The sequence below is a fragment of the Hyla sarda genome, chromosome 4 (assembly GCF_029499605.1).
Source record: "Hyla sarda isolate aHylSar1 chromosome 4, aHylSar1.hap1, whole genome shotgun sequence".
Classification (NCBI taxonomy): Eukaryota; Metazoa; Chordata; class Amphibia; order Anura; family Hylidae; genus Hyla; species Hyla sarda.
In genome coordinates this window covers 78,056,538-78,076,878 of record NC_079192.1, presented here as the reverse complement: position 1 = coordinate 78,076,878, position 20,341 = coordinate 78,056,538, and the positions used below count along the sequence as shown (strand labels likewise).

Here is a 20,341-nt window from a genome sequence, read left to right as displayed (position 1 = left end):
TATATATATATCTATCTGCTATATATATATCTATATCTATCTGCTATCTGCTATATATATATATATCTTGCTATATATATATATATATGCAGACTAAATTTTCCCCTTGAATTTTCTATGCTTTTATGCAATTCCATCCATTGATCCACCAGTATATATTATAATGAGTTCAGGTACAGGCAATTGAGGAAGATATAGTGTAACCATGTTTAAGAATCTATGTTTCATATGTTACATTTGGGCCCCGGAGGGGGTCTCCAAACTGTCTTCTCCAAACGGTGGACCTCCAGCTGTTGCAAAACCACAACTCCCAGCATGCTCGGACAGCCTTTGGCTGTCCGGGCATGTTGGGTTTTGTAGTTTTGCACATTTGTGGAGACCACTGGCATACACGATACAGGCTCTTACACATAGGTGTAGTGCACTTGTCTCAATGAGGCACTCGGTTGTGTTACAAATTACAACCACAGCGCCACTTAACCTCTATGCCTGGCTGTGCCCACAACGTGCTGCCGGGTGCATTTATATGGGTCACGGCGTTGCTATGTGACTGGAGCTGTGTTCTTTCCGGAGTTCCATCTCTCCGCGGTTGTCCTCTGGCCCCAGTCCAGAATGCAGTGCACTTTTATTAGATACACGTGTTTATTATAAAAATCCTATAGACTTCCAAGGTAGGATGTGCAGAACAATCGATCGGTAGCTGCAGAAGGTCAGGGGTTAATTTTTTTTTTTTTCCTCTCCAGGATGATTGCCGGTTTTAATATTACCAAATTAAAAAACAAACAAGAGAGAAGGAGCCGCACCTCTCGTGTCATCCTTTCTCTGAGTCACCGGGAGATGCCACCAAGGAAATACAAGTGTTCGGTTTCCTGGTGCAGAATACACCAGCAGTCAACTTTAGTAGGTTGATAGGGGATCCGTAGACCCCCCCCCTGCACCACCACCACCATAGTCATGTTGGCTGTCCGGGCATGATGGGAGTTGTGGTTCTGTAGTTGAAAAGTCACGGGTTGGGGAACACTGAAACCTTATGACAATATACTAAACTATGTTCTTCTTTACTCACCTGGGAAGTACAAAAATCATCAGCGGGATTACCACCATTTAGAGGAAATTATTGGATTTTTCAGGTGGAGCTTTATTATTCATTGAAGGAGGGAGCTCCAAGCCGGACAGTAAAATAAGCAGTCATTACTGAGATTACAAGAGCCTCATTGACCAGCAATACAGAGCTTCTATTAAACCGAACCCTGTCTTATTGAGATTCCTGCCAGATTATTACTAATATATTATTATGATTATTATTATTACTACTACTACGGTAGAATTCCTTTAGTCTGGCATCTGATTCTTTGGCATTATGGTCAGACTGTCACACTATAGCCATGCCCATATGTGGTGGTCAGCGGCTGTACTATTCTGCTGGTAATACCGCCATGCAGAGTCGTGGAGCCATTGGCAACTACCTATGGGCGCTTTCTGGTTCTCAAGCGTGAACCGCAGCGCAACAACCAGGCCTTATGACGAACAATTTCCGATGCCCAGACGTCAGTGCACCTATACGCGTCTATGTAGCAGAGCTGTAATACAATACACCAGTGGTCTCCAACCTGCGGATCTCCAGATGTTGCAAAACTACAACTCCCAGCATGCCCGGACAGCCGTTGGCTGTCCGGGCATTCTGGGAGTTGTAGTTTTGCAACATCTGGAGGTCCGCAGGTTGAAGACCACTGCAATACACCATCATCTCATGATGTTCTGGGATTTCCCTAGGACTAAAGTAGCATACCTGTTACATAAGGGTTTGTTACATTAACCCTTCAGAGTGCTGAAGTAAGGGGATCTTACTGCTGTAATTCAGCCCCTGACAGGCCTTATCGTAAACAGTTCAAATGCCAAGTTTGATCTCGACTTTTTCTCAGTGTGCCTATACCTGTCTAATGTTGCGCAGATGTAGCAGAGCTGTAATACATTAGATCATGATATTCTGTGATTTTCCCAGGACTAAAGTTAAAGCATACCTGTTACATTAGGTTTTATTACATTAACCTTTCAGTGCTTATACCCGGTCATCTTAGGCTGGGTTCACATCACGCTTTCCCCATACGGGAGCGCATACGGCAGGGGGGAGCTAGTGCTCCCGTATGCCTTCGTATGCGCTCCCGTATGTAATTCATTTCAATGAGTTGGCCGGAGTGAAACATTCGTTCCGGTCGGCTCATTTTTGCGCTGTATGCGCTTTTTCCCTCGGACCTAAAACTGTGGTCAACCATGGTTTAAGGTCCGGTTGTAAAAGCGCATAGGGCGCAAAATTGAGCTGACCGGACCCAACGTTTCACTCCGGCCAACTCATTGAAATTAATTACATACAGGAGCGCATACGAAGGCATACGGGAGCGCGAGGTTTTAACTCCCGTATGGGAGAAAACGTGATGTGAACCAGCCCTTACTGCTATCATTGAGCCCCTGACAGTCCCCTACAGAAGTCCATGATTTTAATTATTCCCCTGTTCTATTCCATTAGAGTAACTGAATAATTCCGAAATGTTGGTGGCCCTTGAGGACTGGGTTGAGGATCTCTGCCCTAATATGTGCACAGCTTTTTCTCATTTTCTCCATTTCAGTACCACTGCTGTGTTGTTTGCCAGCAGTACTAGCACCGGGACTTCCTTCCCTTTCTTTTCTGGCCAATCACAGGAGAGGAACTACACCACTTTGCTATGCTGTGACATAGGGCTAATGAAAGTACACTGGACTGAACAGGCTGGCACTGTGCTTGGGGATGCTTTACACAGCACAATACTATAGATGGCAAGTGGGTGCCAGGCAGGGGTTACATCAAGAAAGCAGCTGTGATCTGTGAAGGGAACTGCTGTTGCTGTAGATGACAATGCTAAATGGCTGGGGAGGGGGGGGGCAATACATTCAGGAGGCAGCACTGTGTACATAGTCAGAGCATTAGCATTGTCACATAACTTTATGGTTGATCAGAAATAAAACTTTTCCTTTTGTTCTCTCTAAAGCTGAGCTGCTTCCAGAGGTACCTGGCTGTGGCTTTTTCTGCTCTCGCCATTAAAAAAACAAACAAACAAACAACAACACATGCACACTCAGCTAAATTGAGTGTGCATATGTATGGGTGTTAAGGAGGAATAGACATTGACCAAACAAGTGTTTAGTAGACAGCTATTGAAGATGTATGGACACATTTTTACTAGGTCTCCTTTAAGCAGAGTTATAGCTATGTTTTCACTCACATGGTATAAGCATTCAGTATGCAGCACTGGTACCCCTTGTGTGTGTGTGTATATATATATATATATATATATATATATATATATATATACATATATATATATATATATATATATATATATATATATATATATACATATACATATATATATATATTTTTTTTTTTTTTCTCCAAGAGAACCATTTGTCTACAGCAGTGGCCTCCAGATGTTGCAAAACTACAACTCCCAGCATACTCGGACACCCTTTGGCCGCAGTTTAGAGACCAATCAAGATGCTTTCTTTATTTTTTTTAGTTGAAGAATGTCCCCCGTCCTCCCGAGTCTCCCACAAAAAATTATCTCTGCTACACCTACATATTTTGGGAAGTCACCATTTAATTGTTAACTTAGAAATTCTCTTAAACTTGCTCAGCAATGTTATCAATGAGAAATATGCAAAGCCTTTTTCACGGGAAGCGGCGTCTCTACATCTACCTGTAGTTTCCAGTTATCAGAGAAATGTCAGTCCAGAGACAAAAGCAACAAAGAGTCAGCAAGGAACCCCCTGGGATGCATAATTCATGGCGGAGGGGATCGGTATTTGTGCAGCAGTCGTGTAGGGATAGAGCAATGGACAGACCTAGATTTATCATGTGCAAGGGCAGGGATCAAAGGGCAAGGACATCAGGTAAAAGGGAAAAAACACCTCAGATGTCTCTATAGGACAGTGTTTTCCAAAAAGTGTGCCTCCAGCTGTTGCAAAACTACAATTCCGGGCATGCTGGGAGTTGAAGTTTTGCAACAGCTGGAGACACACTTTATGGAAAACATTGCCCTGTATATTCATGTTGGTCTTCATTTGGTCATATACATAAGATTTTTTTTAACCTAATGATTTAACTGTGGAATACTATTGCGTCCCAGGGATAAGCGGCACCAGAGATATAAATTCCTGGAATCCCCTACTGAAAGAACATGATTATTTGCCTGAGCAGATAGTAGGGTATCAGGGGGGCAAAGGTAAAGTTGACCATAAGCATTAGGTTATTGTTATCCATTACTGAGATTCTACTAGAATACATTCATGGATAACATTAAGGGGGACCCTGAAGAACAGTAACAGCAATAGAAAACCTCTACCTATTGTGACGTATGTGAAAAACTAATTTATTACCCCAAAATGGACCATGGTCATATGATAAGCCAAAAAAGACCAAGGCTATAACCAGTCAATCGTCACTGACTCTGGATATGTATTAGAAGCCAATCTGAGGAAGCCAAAAATAGTGAAAGTAATTCATCCAGATTAAATTAACTCAAGAACTTCCACTGTGGTACCAACAAAGGAATAAATAGCTAAAAAGCGTTATAGTATGTGCCATATCTTCAAACCACTGTTAAACTATTCAGTGAATTCTACTGATGAGTAGTGTTGAGCGGCATAGGACATATTCGAATTCGCGAATATTCGCGAATATATGGACGAATATTCGTCAAATATTCGCGAATATTCGCATATTCGTTATACCATCGTTTTATTTTCGCATATGCGAATATTCGCGTATGCGAAAATTAACATATGTGAATATTAGCATATACTAAATTAGCATATGCGAAACTTCGCATATGCGAAAAGTCGCATATGCTAATTTTCGCATATGCGAATTTTCGCGCGCCAGTCTTACACAGTAGTATTACAGACTTCTTTACACCACGCAAGCTGGAAGCAGGGAGGGGTGATCACTGTGATGTGTACTGTGAAAAAAAAAAAACAAAAAAAAAAAAAAAAAAAACGAATATCCGTAATTACGAATATATAGCGATATATTCGCGAAATTCGCGAATTCGCGAATATGTGATATTCGCGAATAATATTCGAATTGCGAATATTCGCGAGCAACACTACTGATGAGCGGCTATTGTCAGAAGCCCCATAGAAAATGAATAGAGCTACGGTCAAGCGTACACACTGTGACCTGGCGGGCATAAACCCTCCATTCTTGTGGTCAGTGGGGGTCCCAGTGGTTGGACTACCACCATACTGGTCTGTTAGGCAATCCATAGCTAATATTCTGTTTAGAATTGGAAATTTAAGATCGGCCCCACACAATGCAACTTTTAGATATGAAGGGGTGGTCAGGCCAGCATGCTGAGTCAGGCCAGAAGGTACAACATAATTGAAACCCTGTGAGTATGTAATCATTGCCTCCTACAATAGACATATAAGGGATCAGATCTTTAGTCAGAGGACATCCTTGGTCAGATCCTTGGTCGGGGGGGGGGGGGGGGGGGGGGGGCAGACATGTCTCACCGAAGGTGTCAGTAAGAAATCACACCTTCCATGACCAGCTGAAAAGCCAACTGGTGTATTTGATGCCTGGAAAAATATTATTTTATTATTATTTTATTATTCTTACAGGTTCTGGAGTAGAAAAAGTTTGCTACTCTGTTATACAAGACGAATGACTCCATATATAAGTGATGGCATCACTGCTTACCGACTGTAACATTGCTCGGAGGCTTATCATAGTATAAACCTTACTCACGTTGTTTAATCCTTCAGTAATTCAATTATTTACTTAATGTTTGAACCAGCAAGACCCCCAATATCCCACTGAGATAAGATTCACCGGGCTCATTGATCGCATGGCACCTGTACTGACGTCCACAATTGTAGACTGTTGAATGACACAGTTTGTTTGCTCTATCAGCGCTTATTTTCATAGTCATTCTATAAAACGAATACATTGTATCCAAACTGGCTATGCTTAGCAGGTATAAGGTATTCATTCTCCTTGGGGCACAACTATTATGACAGATGTAGCCCCCACCACCCCCCACACAGTGACTTGAGTAATCTGGTTGTCCCTGCTGTTGCCTTCCCTGGTTGGACAATTTAGACCAAAAGATTGTGTTCTGTTGACCAGAGTTGGCACTGGACGTAAGATAAAGAGTAATGGGTAGATCTACAGATCCTGTTTGATGACAACATCAGAAGCCGGCCATAGTTCAGCAGAGATGAGCAATAAATAGCACTGGTACCATGGATAGCTATGTCTGTAGTGTCAGGGTGATCATCATATCCGGATGAATAGAAATGTATTGCTCAGGAAACTTATCAGAGAGATTTCTTAGTAGTTATGGACAACTTTCTATGTAAAGTTATGAAAATTTATGTTTAAATAAATATAATGTTCTACTTTAGAAAACACCTGTAAAATCAATACACATTGGGCCCAATTGGGGAGCTATGGGTGGTGCACAAGTAGCAACTGCACCCAGGCTCTGTAGCCTTAGGGGCCCCCTATTCCAAATAGGACGATACTAGTATTATTAATAGCACATGGTAGATGGTAGAGCTATAGATATTGCATTAGGACCCTAAAGCTCCTTGTTATACTGTTCTGGTTACGACCAAATCAAGCAATATCCAATACAACTTTTAACAAGAGGTGACCTACCCAAGATAAGCAGCATGATGTACCCTGCGGATGACAGCAGCATTGTCCAGTTGTGGATCCCAAATAGCCAGCGGCAGCAAAGTGACAGCCAAGTCCCCAGATAGGCGAGACAGTGACCCTTTAGGTGACACCGACCAGGCTCTCCTGAAAGTGACTGACTCACCTTCTTACAAGTCTACAAGCACACTGGCTGCCTCCCCCATTGACCGGCCAGCCTAGGACATTCGGATAACGTAAACTCACAGCAAATGAATAAATATTAACATCTTAGGCAAATAAGGTTCCTTGTGAGCTTTCCCTCCTTATAGTTATAGTAGTTACAATGTGTTTTCAGGGTGTGTAACTTCCATCCTGGAAGCTCTCGGTGAATAGTCAGGTGTAGTATATCCAAGATGTGAGCAGGAACAATCCCGGATCAGCCTCAGGAAGACTCTTTTCAGTAATAGTAAAAAAAAGACACAGTGATGAGGGTGCAAGCAATGACCTGTGCAGCAGACGGCACTTCAGGAGAAATCCGTTTAAGTATCCAGTTTAGGAAATCGCCTTAGGCTTCTCGCTGTTTTGGGTTCTTCTTCGCAGTTGTATGGTCTAGTAAGCAGGTCTGCAGCATGTATGTGTCCTCTCCGAGCTGGGAGCGACAAGACTCAGGACAGGCTGACTTCTCACTATGGGCCCTCCCCTTCCCAGCTAAAGACTCTCCTCTACTGTACAATCACTGCTCTGTCATACAGTCTTTCAAGTAGAAGAAGTTCACGATTACTTTTACCTAAATCAAAAAAGATGACGACCCCAAAAAAGTCCCTGGATCGTTGCCTTATATCTCACCTATGTATCTATTTCCAGGAAAGTTGAGTGACACCCAATATAGGGAGCTTAGATTCTGCCGAAGTAGTCACCCTGCTTTCCCAGATGCCTAAATGTCAAGTAATTCAACATTATGTTAATTTCTTTCATATTGTGTAGGTGGGTCAGGAGTAGGGTTGCCACCTGTCTGGTATTTTACAGGCACAGCGGGTATTTTGGCCACCCAGACAATTTTTATATTAAAAATACCGGCAATGGAATGGCCAGTATTTATCCAACCAATGCTCCAACTCCCGGAATGTTGCACCATATACTATGCGAGTGTTTCCCAACCAGAGTGCCTCCAGATGTTGCAAAAATACAACTCTCAGCATGTCCGGACAGCCAGAAGCTGTCCAGGCATGCTGGGAGTTGTAGTTTTGGACCAGCAGGAGGCACCCCTGGTTGGGAAACACTGACCTATACTATGTACTACTATATAGTCCAACATGCTGTGAGTTGTAGTTTTTGTCTGGGGCAGCTGCTGAACCACAGGCTGTATCAGGGCATGCTGGGAGTTGTAGTTAGTAACTAACTGCAACTCCCGAATTTAATAAAAAAAAAAAAAGCGATCAAAAAGTCACATCAAAACAAAAATGGTACTGTTCAAAACTACAGATCGGGGCACAAAAAATGGCTCATATAAGGAGAAATAAAAGTTATAGGAGTCAGAATAGGACAAAATTTCCCTTGCATATGTGTATCCTGTGATGTTACGCAGATATAATTAATTAATTAAACAAATTAGCATGGCTGGTATTTTTTTGCAAGAAAGGCGGCAACCTTGGTCAAGAGTCTTGGAAAGCTGGGTGGCCACCCCAGTAGTGGCTGTAATGGTGTCCATATTAGCTGACATCTAACTTTTTAAGGAACATACAGTGGGGAAAAAAGTATTTAGTCAGCCACCAATTGTGCAAGTTCTCCCACTTAAAAAGATGAGAGAGGCCTGTAATTTTCATCATAGGTATACCTGAACTATGAGAGAGATAATGAGAAAAAAAAATCCATAAAATCCCATAGTCTGATTTTTAAAGAATTTATTAGCAAATTATGGTGGAAAATAAGTATTTGGTCACCTACAAACAAGCAAGATTTCTGGCTCTCACAGACCTGTAGCTTCTTCTTTAAGAGTCTCCTCTGTCCTCCACTCGTTACCTGTATTAATGGCTCCTGTTTGAACTTGTTATCAGTATAAAAGACACCTGTCCACAACCTCAAACAGTCACACTCCAAATTCCACTATGGCCAAGACCAAAGAGCTGTTGAAGGACACCAGAAACAAAATTGCAGACCTGCACCAGGCTGGGAAGACTGAATCTGCAATAGGCAAGCAGCTTGGTGTGAAGAAATCAACTATGGGAGCAATTATTCGAAATGGAAGACATACAAGACCACTGATAATCTCCCTCGATCTGGGGCTTCACGCAAGAACTCACCCTCAAAATGATTACAAGAACAGTGAGCAAAAATCCCAAAAATCCCAAATCCCAAACAGTGAATGACCTGCAGAGAGCTGGGACCAAAGTAACAAAGGCTACCATCAGTAACACACTACGCCGCCAGGGACTGAAATCATGCAGTGCCAGATGTGTCCCCCTGTTTAAGCCAGTACATGTATGGGCCCGTCTGAAGTTTGCTGGGGGCGTTTGGATGATCTAGAAGAGGATTGGGAGAATGTAGAACTTTTTGGTAAAAACTCAACTTGTCGTGTTTGGAGGAGAAAAAATGTTGAGTTGCATCCAAAAAACACCATACCTACTGTGAAGCATGGGGATGGAAACATCAAGCTTTGGGGCTGTTTTTCTGCCAAGGGACCAGGACAACTGATCTGTGTAAAGGAAAGAATGAATGGGGCCATGTATCATGAGATTTTGAGTTAAAACCTCCTTCCATCAGCAAGGGCATTGAAGATGAAATGTGGCTGGGTCTTTCAGCATGACAATGATCCCAAACACACCACCCAGGCAACGAATTGGTAGCTTCGTAAGAAGCATTTCAAGGTCCTGGAGTGGCCTAGCCAGTCTCCAGATCTCAGCCCCATAGAAAACCTTTGGAGGGAGTTGAAAGTCTGTGTTGCCCAGCGACAGCCCCAAAACATCACTGCTCTAGAGGAGATCTGCATGGAGGAATTGGCCAAAATACCAGCAACAGTGTGTTAAAACCTTGTGAATACTTACAGAAAATGTTTGACTTCTGTCATTGCCAACAAAGGGTATATAACAAAGTATTGAGATAAACATTTGTTATTGACCAAATACTTATTTCCACCATAATTTGCAGATAAATTCTTAAAAATTTGATTTTTTTTTCTCATTATGTCTCTCATAGTTGAGGTATACCTTTGATAAAAATTACTGGCCTCGCATCTTTTTAAAGGGGTTATCCACCATAAGGTGATTTTAGTACGTACCTTCCAGGCAGTAATGGACATTCTTAGGAAGGATCTGAGCTTGTCTTGGGGCTAAATGGCTATGTTGTGAGATTACCATAACATTGTGGCTAACTTTTTGTGAACTGGTATTTCCGGTTTGAGTTTTTCTTTTTTGACTACAAATCCCATAATTCCATTTTCCTTCCTTCCACACATCAGCCACCCCACCAATTGAAACATAAATGAGCTGCATTCATTAAAAATACCTGTGGTTTTTAATCAGGGTGCCTACAGCTGTTGCAGATTGATCTCTATCCCACCAAGCGATCCCTCCACCCATTGAAGCACACAGGCTCCCTGTCATGAGCTGACTAGTGAGTCAGGTATCAGCCGCATTGCAAGCTGGGAAAAATCTGAGACAACAGTCATTTTGTGTGCTGTTAAAAATAAATATTCGGGTGAAAATCACAGAAGAATTGTGTGAAAACCATCACACGGGTACAGACACTATATTAATAAATACACTAACTTTACAGCCCCTGTAGCATAGTCAAATAAAACATTTCCTGGAATACCCCTTTAAGTGGGATAACTTGCACAATTGGGGGCTGACTAAATACTTTTTTCCCTACTGTATATAACAGGTACAATAGCAGAGATTTAACAAAACCTGTGAAAAGGAAAAGTAAGCCAGTTGCCCATAGCAACCAATCAGATCGCTTGTTTCATTTTTGAAAAGGCCTGCTGTAAAATGAAAGAAGCGATCTGATTGGTTGCTATGGGCATCTGGACAACTTTTTCTCTGCACAGGTTTTGATGAATCTCCCTCAGTATGCACAAGGATGTGAGTAGGGGGAGCATGGGGGCCCTTGGTGCCAGGTGGTGGCAACAAATGTATTAAACTCCCTGCATAAACTTTATCAAACGTTTACTAAAGATATACTTCTAGTATAATTCTTAGGCAGTGTAAAGTCCTTAACCCCTTAAGGACCCAGGGCGTACGAGTACACCCCCGTTCCCAAGTCCTTAAGGACTCAACGCGTACCTGTACGCCCTGATCTCGCTAACAGGGTTTAAACCGTTCTCACGAGCGTAGAGCAGGTTAAATCCCATGTGTCCCGGTTGCTATGGGCAGCCATGACCCACAGCTAATGCCGGACACCGCCGATCGAGAGGATGCCCGGCATTAACCCTTTAGACACCGTGATCAAAGTTGATCTTGTCTAATCTGAAAGTAAAACTATCCCGGAAGCTCAATGGAGCTGATCGGGACTTTCGCTACAGAATCACGATGTCCTGATCAGTTTCCTTGACGACGGGAGGGTCCTCACCTGCCTCCTAGTCGTCTGGTCAGCGATCTACTGCTCCATGCTGGCAGGGTAGAGCAGCAGAGCACCAGTAACACTGATCACTGATTACAAAGTACAATTGGTGACGCAATAAACAAGCCCTTATATGGGTCTGTAGGTGCAAAATTGAACGCATTATGATTTTTAGAAGATAAGGAGGAAAAAACGAAAGTGCAAAAACAAACATTTTGAGTCCTTAAGGTGAAAATGGGCTGAGTCTTTAAGGGGTTAAAGAGGATCCGTGATCATTCTTAAAAAATAAAAATATGTAACTGAAACTATTACATAGTCACACACCTTTTTAAGCCTATCCCTGCCCCCCCCCCCCCCCCCCCCCCCCCTATTCCTGATTTATAAGGTTTTGTAGCTGATTGAGGATCGGTGCGGGAGCCATGATTATAATATGGACTGTGTTCTGAAGCGGTGACTATGACGGGATAAGTGCATATTTAAAGTCTGGCGCATGTATTCAGCGTTGGAATCAAAGGGCAAGGACATCAGGTATAGGGCTGTCACCTATATTGGTGTCCTCCAAACAGTGTGTCCCCACCGGTTGTGAAACTACAACAGCCAAAAGCTGTCCGAGCATGCTGGGAGTTGTAGTTTCGCAACAGCTGGAGACACACTGTTTCAAAAACACCGCCCTATATGATCATTCTTGATGGCTGTGGGTTCACTGTATTCTCTCATATAGGTAAAGATGTAAACACTGTAATGTGATTGTACTCTGGAAACCAAATCTAAATAAGTGTGAATATATCAATGGTCTCTCTCGAAAAGAGCAGTTTATAGATAACTCTTACTTTTGGGGAAGATTCTGGCTTGACTTCAATCCCTAGTCATGTTTCAATGCTTCTTAATAAGTTACACATTGACTTACAGGGAAGCAACCTTCCATAGACATAAAGCTAAAGATTTAGCTTGTTTTTTTTTAATGAAGAACAGTTAATTTACATACCCTTTTTCCCAGAAGGTACTGCCTGACTCCCTATGCTATCTGTCAGACTCCTCAAGGAAAAACAATTCCCCCTTAAACCAGGTTTCCATATTCATGCTGCACCCTGAGGTGCAAATGCACCAGCCTCTTCTACCTACGTACACAAACTTGTTTGCACAAATCATGTCCTATATATATTTTTTGCATATAAAGCTTGTACAAAAAAAAAAGCCTTTTCAACAGGACCCAATCATGATGCAGCATTCATGTTTTTTTTTTTTTTAGAAAACGAGACCTGGAATCTGATTGGTTACATTAACGTCATATGACTTCTTTAATTTTCTTATGGGATAAAAGGACAATAAAAACTTATTCTAAAAGGGGTTATCCCAAAATTAAAGGGGTATTCTAACGTAATTAATGTTTTCATATTTTGCTGGGGATGTCTTCAAAATAAAATACAAGTGATACTTACCTAGCCAAGTCCACGTAGCTGTTGTTCCAGGGACTAACATTCTGTACTGTCCCTGTTTTCAAGACTAGGAGGTGATGCAGGACTTGCTCGCTCAACCAATCAATGTCTGAGACAGAAGTGTCCTACAGCCAGTGATTGGTAGTGATTGGTGTAGGGGACAGGTCCTGCTTTGACTTCTTGTCCATGAAGCAGGAAGAAGAGATGAGCAATCGGGGACAAGAAGTCCCCAGAACTGGAGATGTGGGGCGAACCGTGGTAGTAATGCTTGATTTTAATTTTAACAACATCACCAGCAAAATATACAAAAATGAATTAAATTTGATGATGATGAAATGCCCCTTTAAAATGTATCCCCTATCTAGTATCGGATTGGTGGATGGAGCTGATGGAGGGGGATGGGGTAGTTGTGAAGTCAAACATGCATGCTGCTGCCCAGCACTCGCTAAGAGACTGTCAAAGCTAGTCAAGCGCTATAATTAGAAAGTCCTATAGCACGCGAATTGAGCTCAATGCACGTTTCAACAGGGGACAACAGACCCTGTTCTTATCATCAGTGGGGATACTAGAAGTTGCATCTATCTTGATTAGACACTTATGACCAATCCTACGAGTAGGTCTTAAAGGGGATATCCAGGAATAGAAAAACAACTAATTTCTTTCAAAAACAGCTCCACGTCTGTCCCCAGGTTGTGTGTGGTATTACAACTTGGCTCAATTCACTTCAATGGAACTGAGCTGCAGAACCACACCCAACCTGGAGACAGATGTGGAGTGGTTTTTGAAAGAAATTAGCTCTGCCTTTCTATTCCTGGATAACCCCTTTAAGTGTTAATCTTGGGATAACCCCAGTCTCATGTGACATCCTTTTGCCCAGACTTTTTTTAACCACTTTAAGCCTGGACAAATATTACCAACAGAAGCTATTGACCAATATTTTGGTACAGATTAGTTTAAGGACTAATAAGCTGCCCCTTCTCCCCTACTGGAGCTACACAGCCTCTTGTGCAATAGCTAATTCTGCAGGAAATGTATATACATTTTTGTGTTTCGAGTCCAACTCAGACCACTGACATGGTCAGTAAGTAGTTAAAGGAGTATTCCGACTTAAATAGTGCACTTTAACTTACAACAGAGTCCTGTGCTCTTGTAGCTCCATAGAACAGTATTTCCCATCCCAATGTGCCTCCAGTTGTTGCAAAACTACAATTTAGATTTTTGTTCATTTATTTGCAAAATAAACACTGCAAAGTGTGTTTAAAAACTGTGTTTCCCAGTCAGCGTACCTCCTGCTGCTGCAAAACTACAACTCCCAGCATGCCTGGACAGCCATTGGCTGTCCAAGCATGCTGAGAGTTTTAGTTTTGCAACAGCTGGAGGCACACTGGTTAGAAGGCACTGCCACAGACTGAATGTAGCGGTGGCCAAGTGTACCAACCTGACACTCCATTTAAATGTAGAAGTCGGGCTCCATTTTGGACATCCCAGCGGTCGGACCCTCCACAATCTTACATTTATCCCCTAATTTATTTTGGAACACCCCTTTAATGTTTGGGGGAACATATCCAGTTGTACCTTATCTTACATCCATAGGGCCAATTGCCTCTGATCCCCCCCCCCTTACTTTTTAGTGGTTTTATTTGGGAAGGGTATAGGATTATTATGTAAGCTCTATGTAACCAGTTTTATGTGGGTACTGTATAATGGTATTATTTAGACACTCTATGAAGCACATTTTTTGTGTCTTATGTGGCAAAAGAGAATCAGGTTCTCAGTTTGGCGCAACCTCAAAACCCTCTACATTATATCTACTGACTACATATCTTTGGTCATAACCTGAAAACTATTCAGGTTTATAAGCGTAACTATCTGTGGTGGCCCAGTACAGGAGGTGTTACCCCGTGCTCCTGTTGTCCTGTCAGGCAGCCTCCTATACTGTTCCCAAGGCCTCCTGCACTTGTTTCCCCATTGTAAATATGTTTTACCATGTAAAATGTTATAAACTGTAATGTTACTTTAAGAGTTATACCATGTGATATGTCATGTGATTGTTACCCCGGAGGTACCAGTGACCAGGTGATCCCAAGAGTGACCTATGGGCTCCCTGCTAGTCTCCCCCATATAATCCCTGGGTGGAGCTTCTCTCTCTTTGAGCTCTGCTCTTCTGTTAAGCTGAGGTCCAGTGCAGTCGCCTAGTGTGTGTGTACAGAGTGTTGGAGGCCTCAAAGTCACGTCCTGCAGCCACCATCAAGTCACGTAAGATAAAGTCACACAGTCCCTGTCATCTATCAAGTCAGCGTGGTCTGCATTCAATTGTCCAGTCCTACTACAAGTCCCAGCAAACCCTTAAGGTCTCTGCGTCACTGGTCACCTCCGTGGGCCCTGGCGGAACTGTATAGACTTTACCAACTGTCTACCCTCAGTAAAGCTACCGTTGTCCGTAACTTGGCGTTGGAATTTTAATTGCCCCCGTCCCTAGCCTAGCACACCTTCGGGTGGTCATAGGCTAAACCACGCCCTGGCATCACGAATACAAGGGGTTAATGCCATCTGCCCCTAGGGTAACAACATCTGCCCTCATCACACACCCTGCCACCACATATCTATTACACTCTGGAAGCAGGTTATCTGTATAATCTCCCACAACTTGCCTCAGACTACAGTGATCAGGATACGGATTTGCCTGAAGTCCCATGTAAGTCTATGAAACTTCAGGCACATCCGTATCCTGATCGCTGTATTTTCGGGCTACGAAGTTGTGGGAGATTTAACCAGATATCCTGCCGCCAGAGCGTGGATGTAGTTACACTATAAGTTGTTTCTTATTGGATCACCTTACTACTTATTAGATAAGGACCAATAAAATCTGTGTCCAACTACATTTTTCTATTGTATTGAAATTTCAGAGACTTGCTTTCAATGACGTATTTTCACTGGCGATTTGGAATTTTAATAGTTTTAAAAGACTTTTCTCTGGAAAGTCATTGGTCTTCTCTCTGTTAATAGATCACACTGTTTGCCTCATGCATATCTTATAGATTTCTGTATTCCCACTAATCTGTTTTGTACATGAATAGAGTTCAGATATATTTATACTGTAAATACCCAGCGGCTTCCCTTAGCAAGTGAATGAAACCATGAAAAGGAATCATTTATTTTACTGAGACTCCACCTAGTGGTGAATGGCTGGTATTGCATCCACAGATGATAGAATTTAGTACAGAATTAAATGAAATTAATAGAAAGGAATATTTTTAGGTTGCAAAGAGACTACAGATGTCCCAATACCTAATTTTTTAATGAGCATGAGTACCCATAGCTTTTTCAAGTACTCACAAATACAAAATATTTCTTCAGATATATATATATATATATTTATATATATATATATATATATATATATATATATATATACACAGTGGTCCCTCAAGTTACAATATTAATTGGTTCCAGGACGACCATTGTATGTTGAAACGATTGTATGTTGAGACCATAACTCTGGCAACCTGGTAATTGGTTCTGAAGCCACCGGAATGTCATCCAAAAATAGGAAAAAGTGGGGATTAAAGAAAATTAAGTAGATAACTAATACAGATAAAGCAAGTCCATGTATATATATATATATATATATATATATATATATATATATATATATGTAAGAAAGATCTGTTGGTAGCTGTAATCACTGTCTATGTAGAGGACAGGAGCTTCTTCAGGGTCCTCTACGGTACACAGTGTCCTATAAAAGTAAAATGGAGCCATCCTCACCTGGTGTCCAAAGGAGCAGCTAACCCTGCACAGGTAAAGAGTACAGAACAAGTAATACCTCCCTGTACTGTAGGGGGTGCTACCAGCCAGCCAGCCAGGTGTTAAACCAGTGAATGCCCATTCTGATTGGTCGGTTCTTCCAGCCATTGACATGTTTTGCAGATCTGGACTATCCGCAACATTGTATGTCGAGTCTGGTTTCAAGTTACAATGGTCCAGAAAAGACCGTTATATGTTGTAACTATTGTATGTTGAGGGTTCACTGTGTGTATATATATATATATATATATTTATATATGTCATGTGATACAGATCACGGAATCTGCAGCAATGCAGCTACATTTTAGGCTGATCTAATCGCCCGCGGCACAGCCGAGGGGATCAGATCAGCTAACATGGCGGACGGAGGTCCCCTCACCTGCAACCGCCGCCTTCCCAGCGTCTTCTGCTCTGATCTGCCTTCCAGCAGACAAGAGCAGATCTCCGATAATAATGATCAGTGCAGTGCTATGCCCTATGCATAGCACTGAACAGTATTAGCAATCAAGTGATTGCTATAAATCGTCCCCTATGGGGACATAAAAAGTGTAAAAAAAGTTTAAAAAAAAGTTTTTGAAAAAAAATTGAAATATCCCCTCCCACAATAAAAATGTAAATTGTCCCTTTTTCCCATTTTACCCTCAAAAAGTGTAAAAAAAAATGTATAAACATATTTGGTATCGCTGCGTGTATAAATGTCCGTACTATTAAAATATAATGTTAACCCCCTTAAGGATCAGGGGTTTTTCCGTTTAGTTTTTTCCTCCTTACCTTTACAAAATCATAACCCTTTGAATTTTGCACCTAAAAATCCATATTATGGCTTATTTTTTGTGCCACCAATTCAACTTTGTAATGACATCAGTAATTTTACCCAAAAATCTACGGCGAAACGGAAAAAAAAATCATTGTGAGACAAAATTGAAAAAAACCCCGCCATTTTGTAAATTTTGGGGGCTTCCGTTTCTACGTAGTACATTTTTCGGTAAAAATGACCCTTTATCTTTATTCTGTAGGTCCATACGATTAAAATGATACCCTACTTATATAGGTTTGATTTTGTCGTACTTCTGAAAAAAAATCATAACTACATGCAGGAAAATGTATACCGTATATACTCGAGTATAAGCCGAGTTTTTCAGCACGATTTTTCGTGCTGAAAACACCCCCCATGGCTTATACTCGAGTGAACTGTCCACCCGCAGTGGTCTTCAACCTGCGGACCTCCAGAGGTTTCAAAACTACAACTCCCAGCAAGCCCGGGCAGCCATCGGCTGTCCGGGCTTGCTGGGAGTTGTAGTTTTGAAACCTCTGGAGGTCCGCAGGTTGAAGACCACTGCGGCCTTCGACATCATCCAGCCCCCTCTCACCCCCTTTAGTTCTGTACAGTACTCGCCTCCGCTCGACGCTGGTCCGGTGCTGCAGGACTGTCTGGTGAGGAGGTCGTCCGGTGGGATAGTGGTTCCGGGCTGCTATCTTCACCGGGGAGGCCTCTTCTAAGCGCTTCGGGCCCGGCCCCAGAATAGTCACGATGCCTTGACGACGACGCAGAGGTACGTTCATTACCAACGTACTTCTGCGTCATCGTCAAGGCAACGCCTCTATTCTGGGCCCGAAGCGCGGAGAAGAGGCGCCCCCGGTGAAGATAGCAGCCCGGAACCACTATCCCACCGGACGACCTCCTCACCGGACAGTCCTGCAGCACCGGACCAGCGCCGAGCGGAGGCGAGTACTGTACAGAACTAAAGGGGGTGAGAGGGGGCTGGATGATGTCGAAGGCCGCAGTGGTCTTCAACCTGCGGACCTCCAGAGGTTTCAAAACTACAACTCCCAGCAAGCCCGGACAGCCGATGGCTGCCCGAGCTTGCTGGGAGTTGCAGTTTTGAAACCTCTGGAGGTCCGCAGGTTGAAGACCACTGAGGGCGGATGATGACAAGAGGATGATGAAGGGGGGGTGTGGGATGATGACAAGGGGATGATGAAGGGGGGTGGGGATGATGACAAGGGGATGATGAAGGGGGGGTGTGGGATGATGACAAGGGGATGATGAAGGGGGGGTGTGGGATGATGACAAGGGGATGATGAAGGGGGGTGGGGATGATGACAAGGGGATGATGAAGGGGGTGTGTGGGATGATGACAAGGGGATGATGAAGGGGGGTGGGGATGATGACAAGGGGATGATGAAGGGGGGGGGTGTGGGATGATGACAAGGGGATGATGAAGGGGGGTGGGGATGATGACAAGGGGATGATGAAGGGGGGGTGTGGGATGATGACAAGGGGATGATGACAGGTGATGATGATGAGGGTCTGGATGATGAAAAGGTGATGATGATGAGGATGTTAATCACGGGGGTCTGGATGATGACAGGGGGGGATGATGTATTTCCCACCCTAGGCTTATACTCGAGTCAATAACTTTTCCTGGGATTTTGGGGTGAAATTAGGGGCCTCGGCTTAGACTCGGGTCGGCTTATACTCGAGTATATACGGTACGTTTAAAATTGTCATCTTCTGACCCCTATAACTTTTTTATTTTACCACGTATGGGTCGGTATGGGGGCTAATTTTTTGCGCCATGATCTGAAGTTTTTAGCGGTACCATTTTTGTATGGATCAGACTTGTTGATCACTTTTTATTAATTTTTCATGATATAAAAAATGACCAAAAATGCACTATTATGGGCTTTGGAATTATTTTGCGCGTACGCCATTGACCGTGCGGTTTAATTAACAATATATTTTTAGAAATCGGACATTTCTGCACGGGGCGATACCACATATGTTTATTTTTTATTCTTATTTACACAGTTTTTTTTTTTTTAATGGGAAAAGGGGGTTGATTCAAACTTTTAATAGGGGAGGTGTTAAATGATCTTTATTCACTTTTTTTTTGCTGTGTTATAGCTCCCATAGGGACCTATAACACTGCACACACTGATCTATTACATTGATCAGTGGTTTCTCATAGGAAACCATTGATCGATGATTCTGCGGCTTGACTGCTCATGCCTGGATCTCAGGCACTGAGCAGTCATTCGGCGATCGGACACCAGGAGGCAGGTAGGGACCCTCCTCGTGTCTAACAGCTGTTCGGGACGCTGCGATTTCGCTGCCGCGATCCCAAACAGCTCCCTGAGCTAACATGGTTTCACTTTCACTTTAGACGCAGCGTTCAACTTTGAACGCCGCATCTAAAGGGTTAATAGCGCGCGGCACCGTGATCACTGCTGCGCGCTATTAGCCACGTGCCCCGGCCGTTGTTAGAGGCCCCGCGTCGTGGCCCCGCGTTATAGAAAGGGAAAGGACTCATGACATACCGGTACGTCATGGGTCCTTATGGGGTTAATGATCCCATACGGTAAATGGTGTGAACGTAACAAAAAAAAAATTTAATCCTCAATTGCTGCTTTTTGTCACATTTTATTCCACAAAAAATTCATTAAAAAATTATTAAAAGTTTTATATACACAAATGTGGAATGGAAAAATGAAAAAGTTATAGGTCGTCAAATAAGAGGGATTTTACTTTTTTTTTTTTTTTTAAAGCTGTACAATAATAGAAAAGTATGTAATTATGGGTATCACTTTAATCGTATTGACCCACAGAATAAAGAACACGTCATTTTCACCGTAAATTGTACAGCGTGAAAACAAAACCTTCCAAAATTTGCTAAATTGTGGTTTTCCTTTCAATTTCCCCACACAAATAGTATTTTTTTTGTTTGTGCCATACATTTTATGGTAAAATGTAAAAATGAAAATGCAAAAATAAAATTTGCCTGGTCTTTAAGGTCAAAATGGGCCTAACTTAGGGGTTAAAGTCTTTTTTCAGAATCTGAGAGGATTCTTTGCACACTATTTC

The 20,341-nt window shown here is 42.5% G+C and overlaps 1 protein-coding gene across 7 annotated transcripts in view; it reads right to left on the bottom strand.

Moving 5' to 3' along the window:
• Positions 1–20,341, bottom strand: part of TGFA (transforming growth factor alpha) — a 142,647-nt gene that overhangs the window by 56,613 nt on the left and 65,693 nt on the right. The window contains exon 1 of one of the 7 annotated variants that reach the window (XM_056571441.1): positions 6,698–7,313. The exons of 5 other annotated variants lie outside the window; for them this stretch is intronic. In XM_056571441.1, coding sequence (XP_056427416.1) covers positions 6,698–6,740 — 43 coding nt within the window. In that variant the 5' untranslated portion in view covers positions 6,741–7,313. Of the gene's footprint in view, positions 1–6,697; positions 7,314–20,341 lie in introns of those variants that run through there. One more of the 7 variants, XM_056571451.1, reaches the window with a different exon arrangement.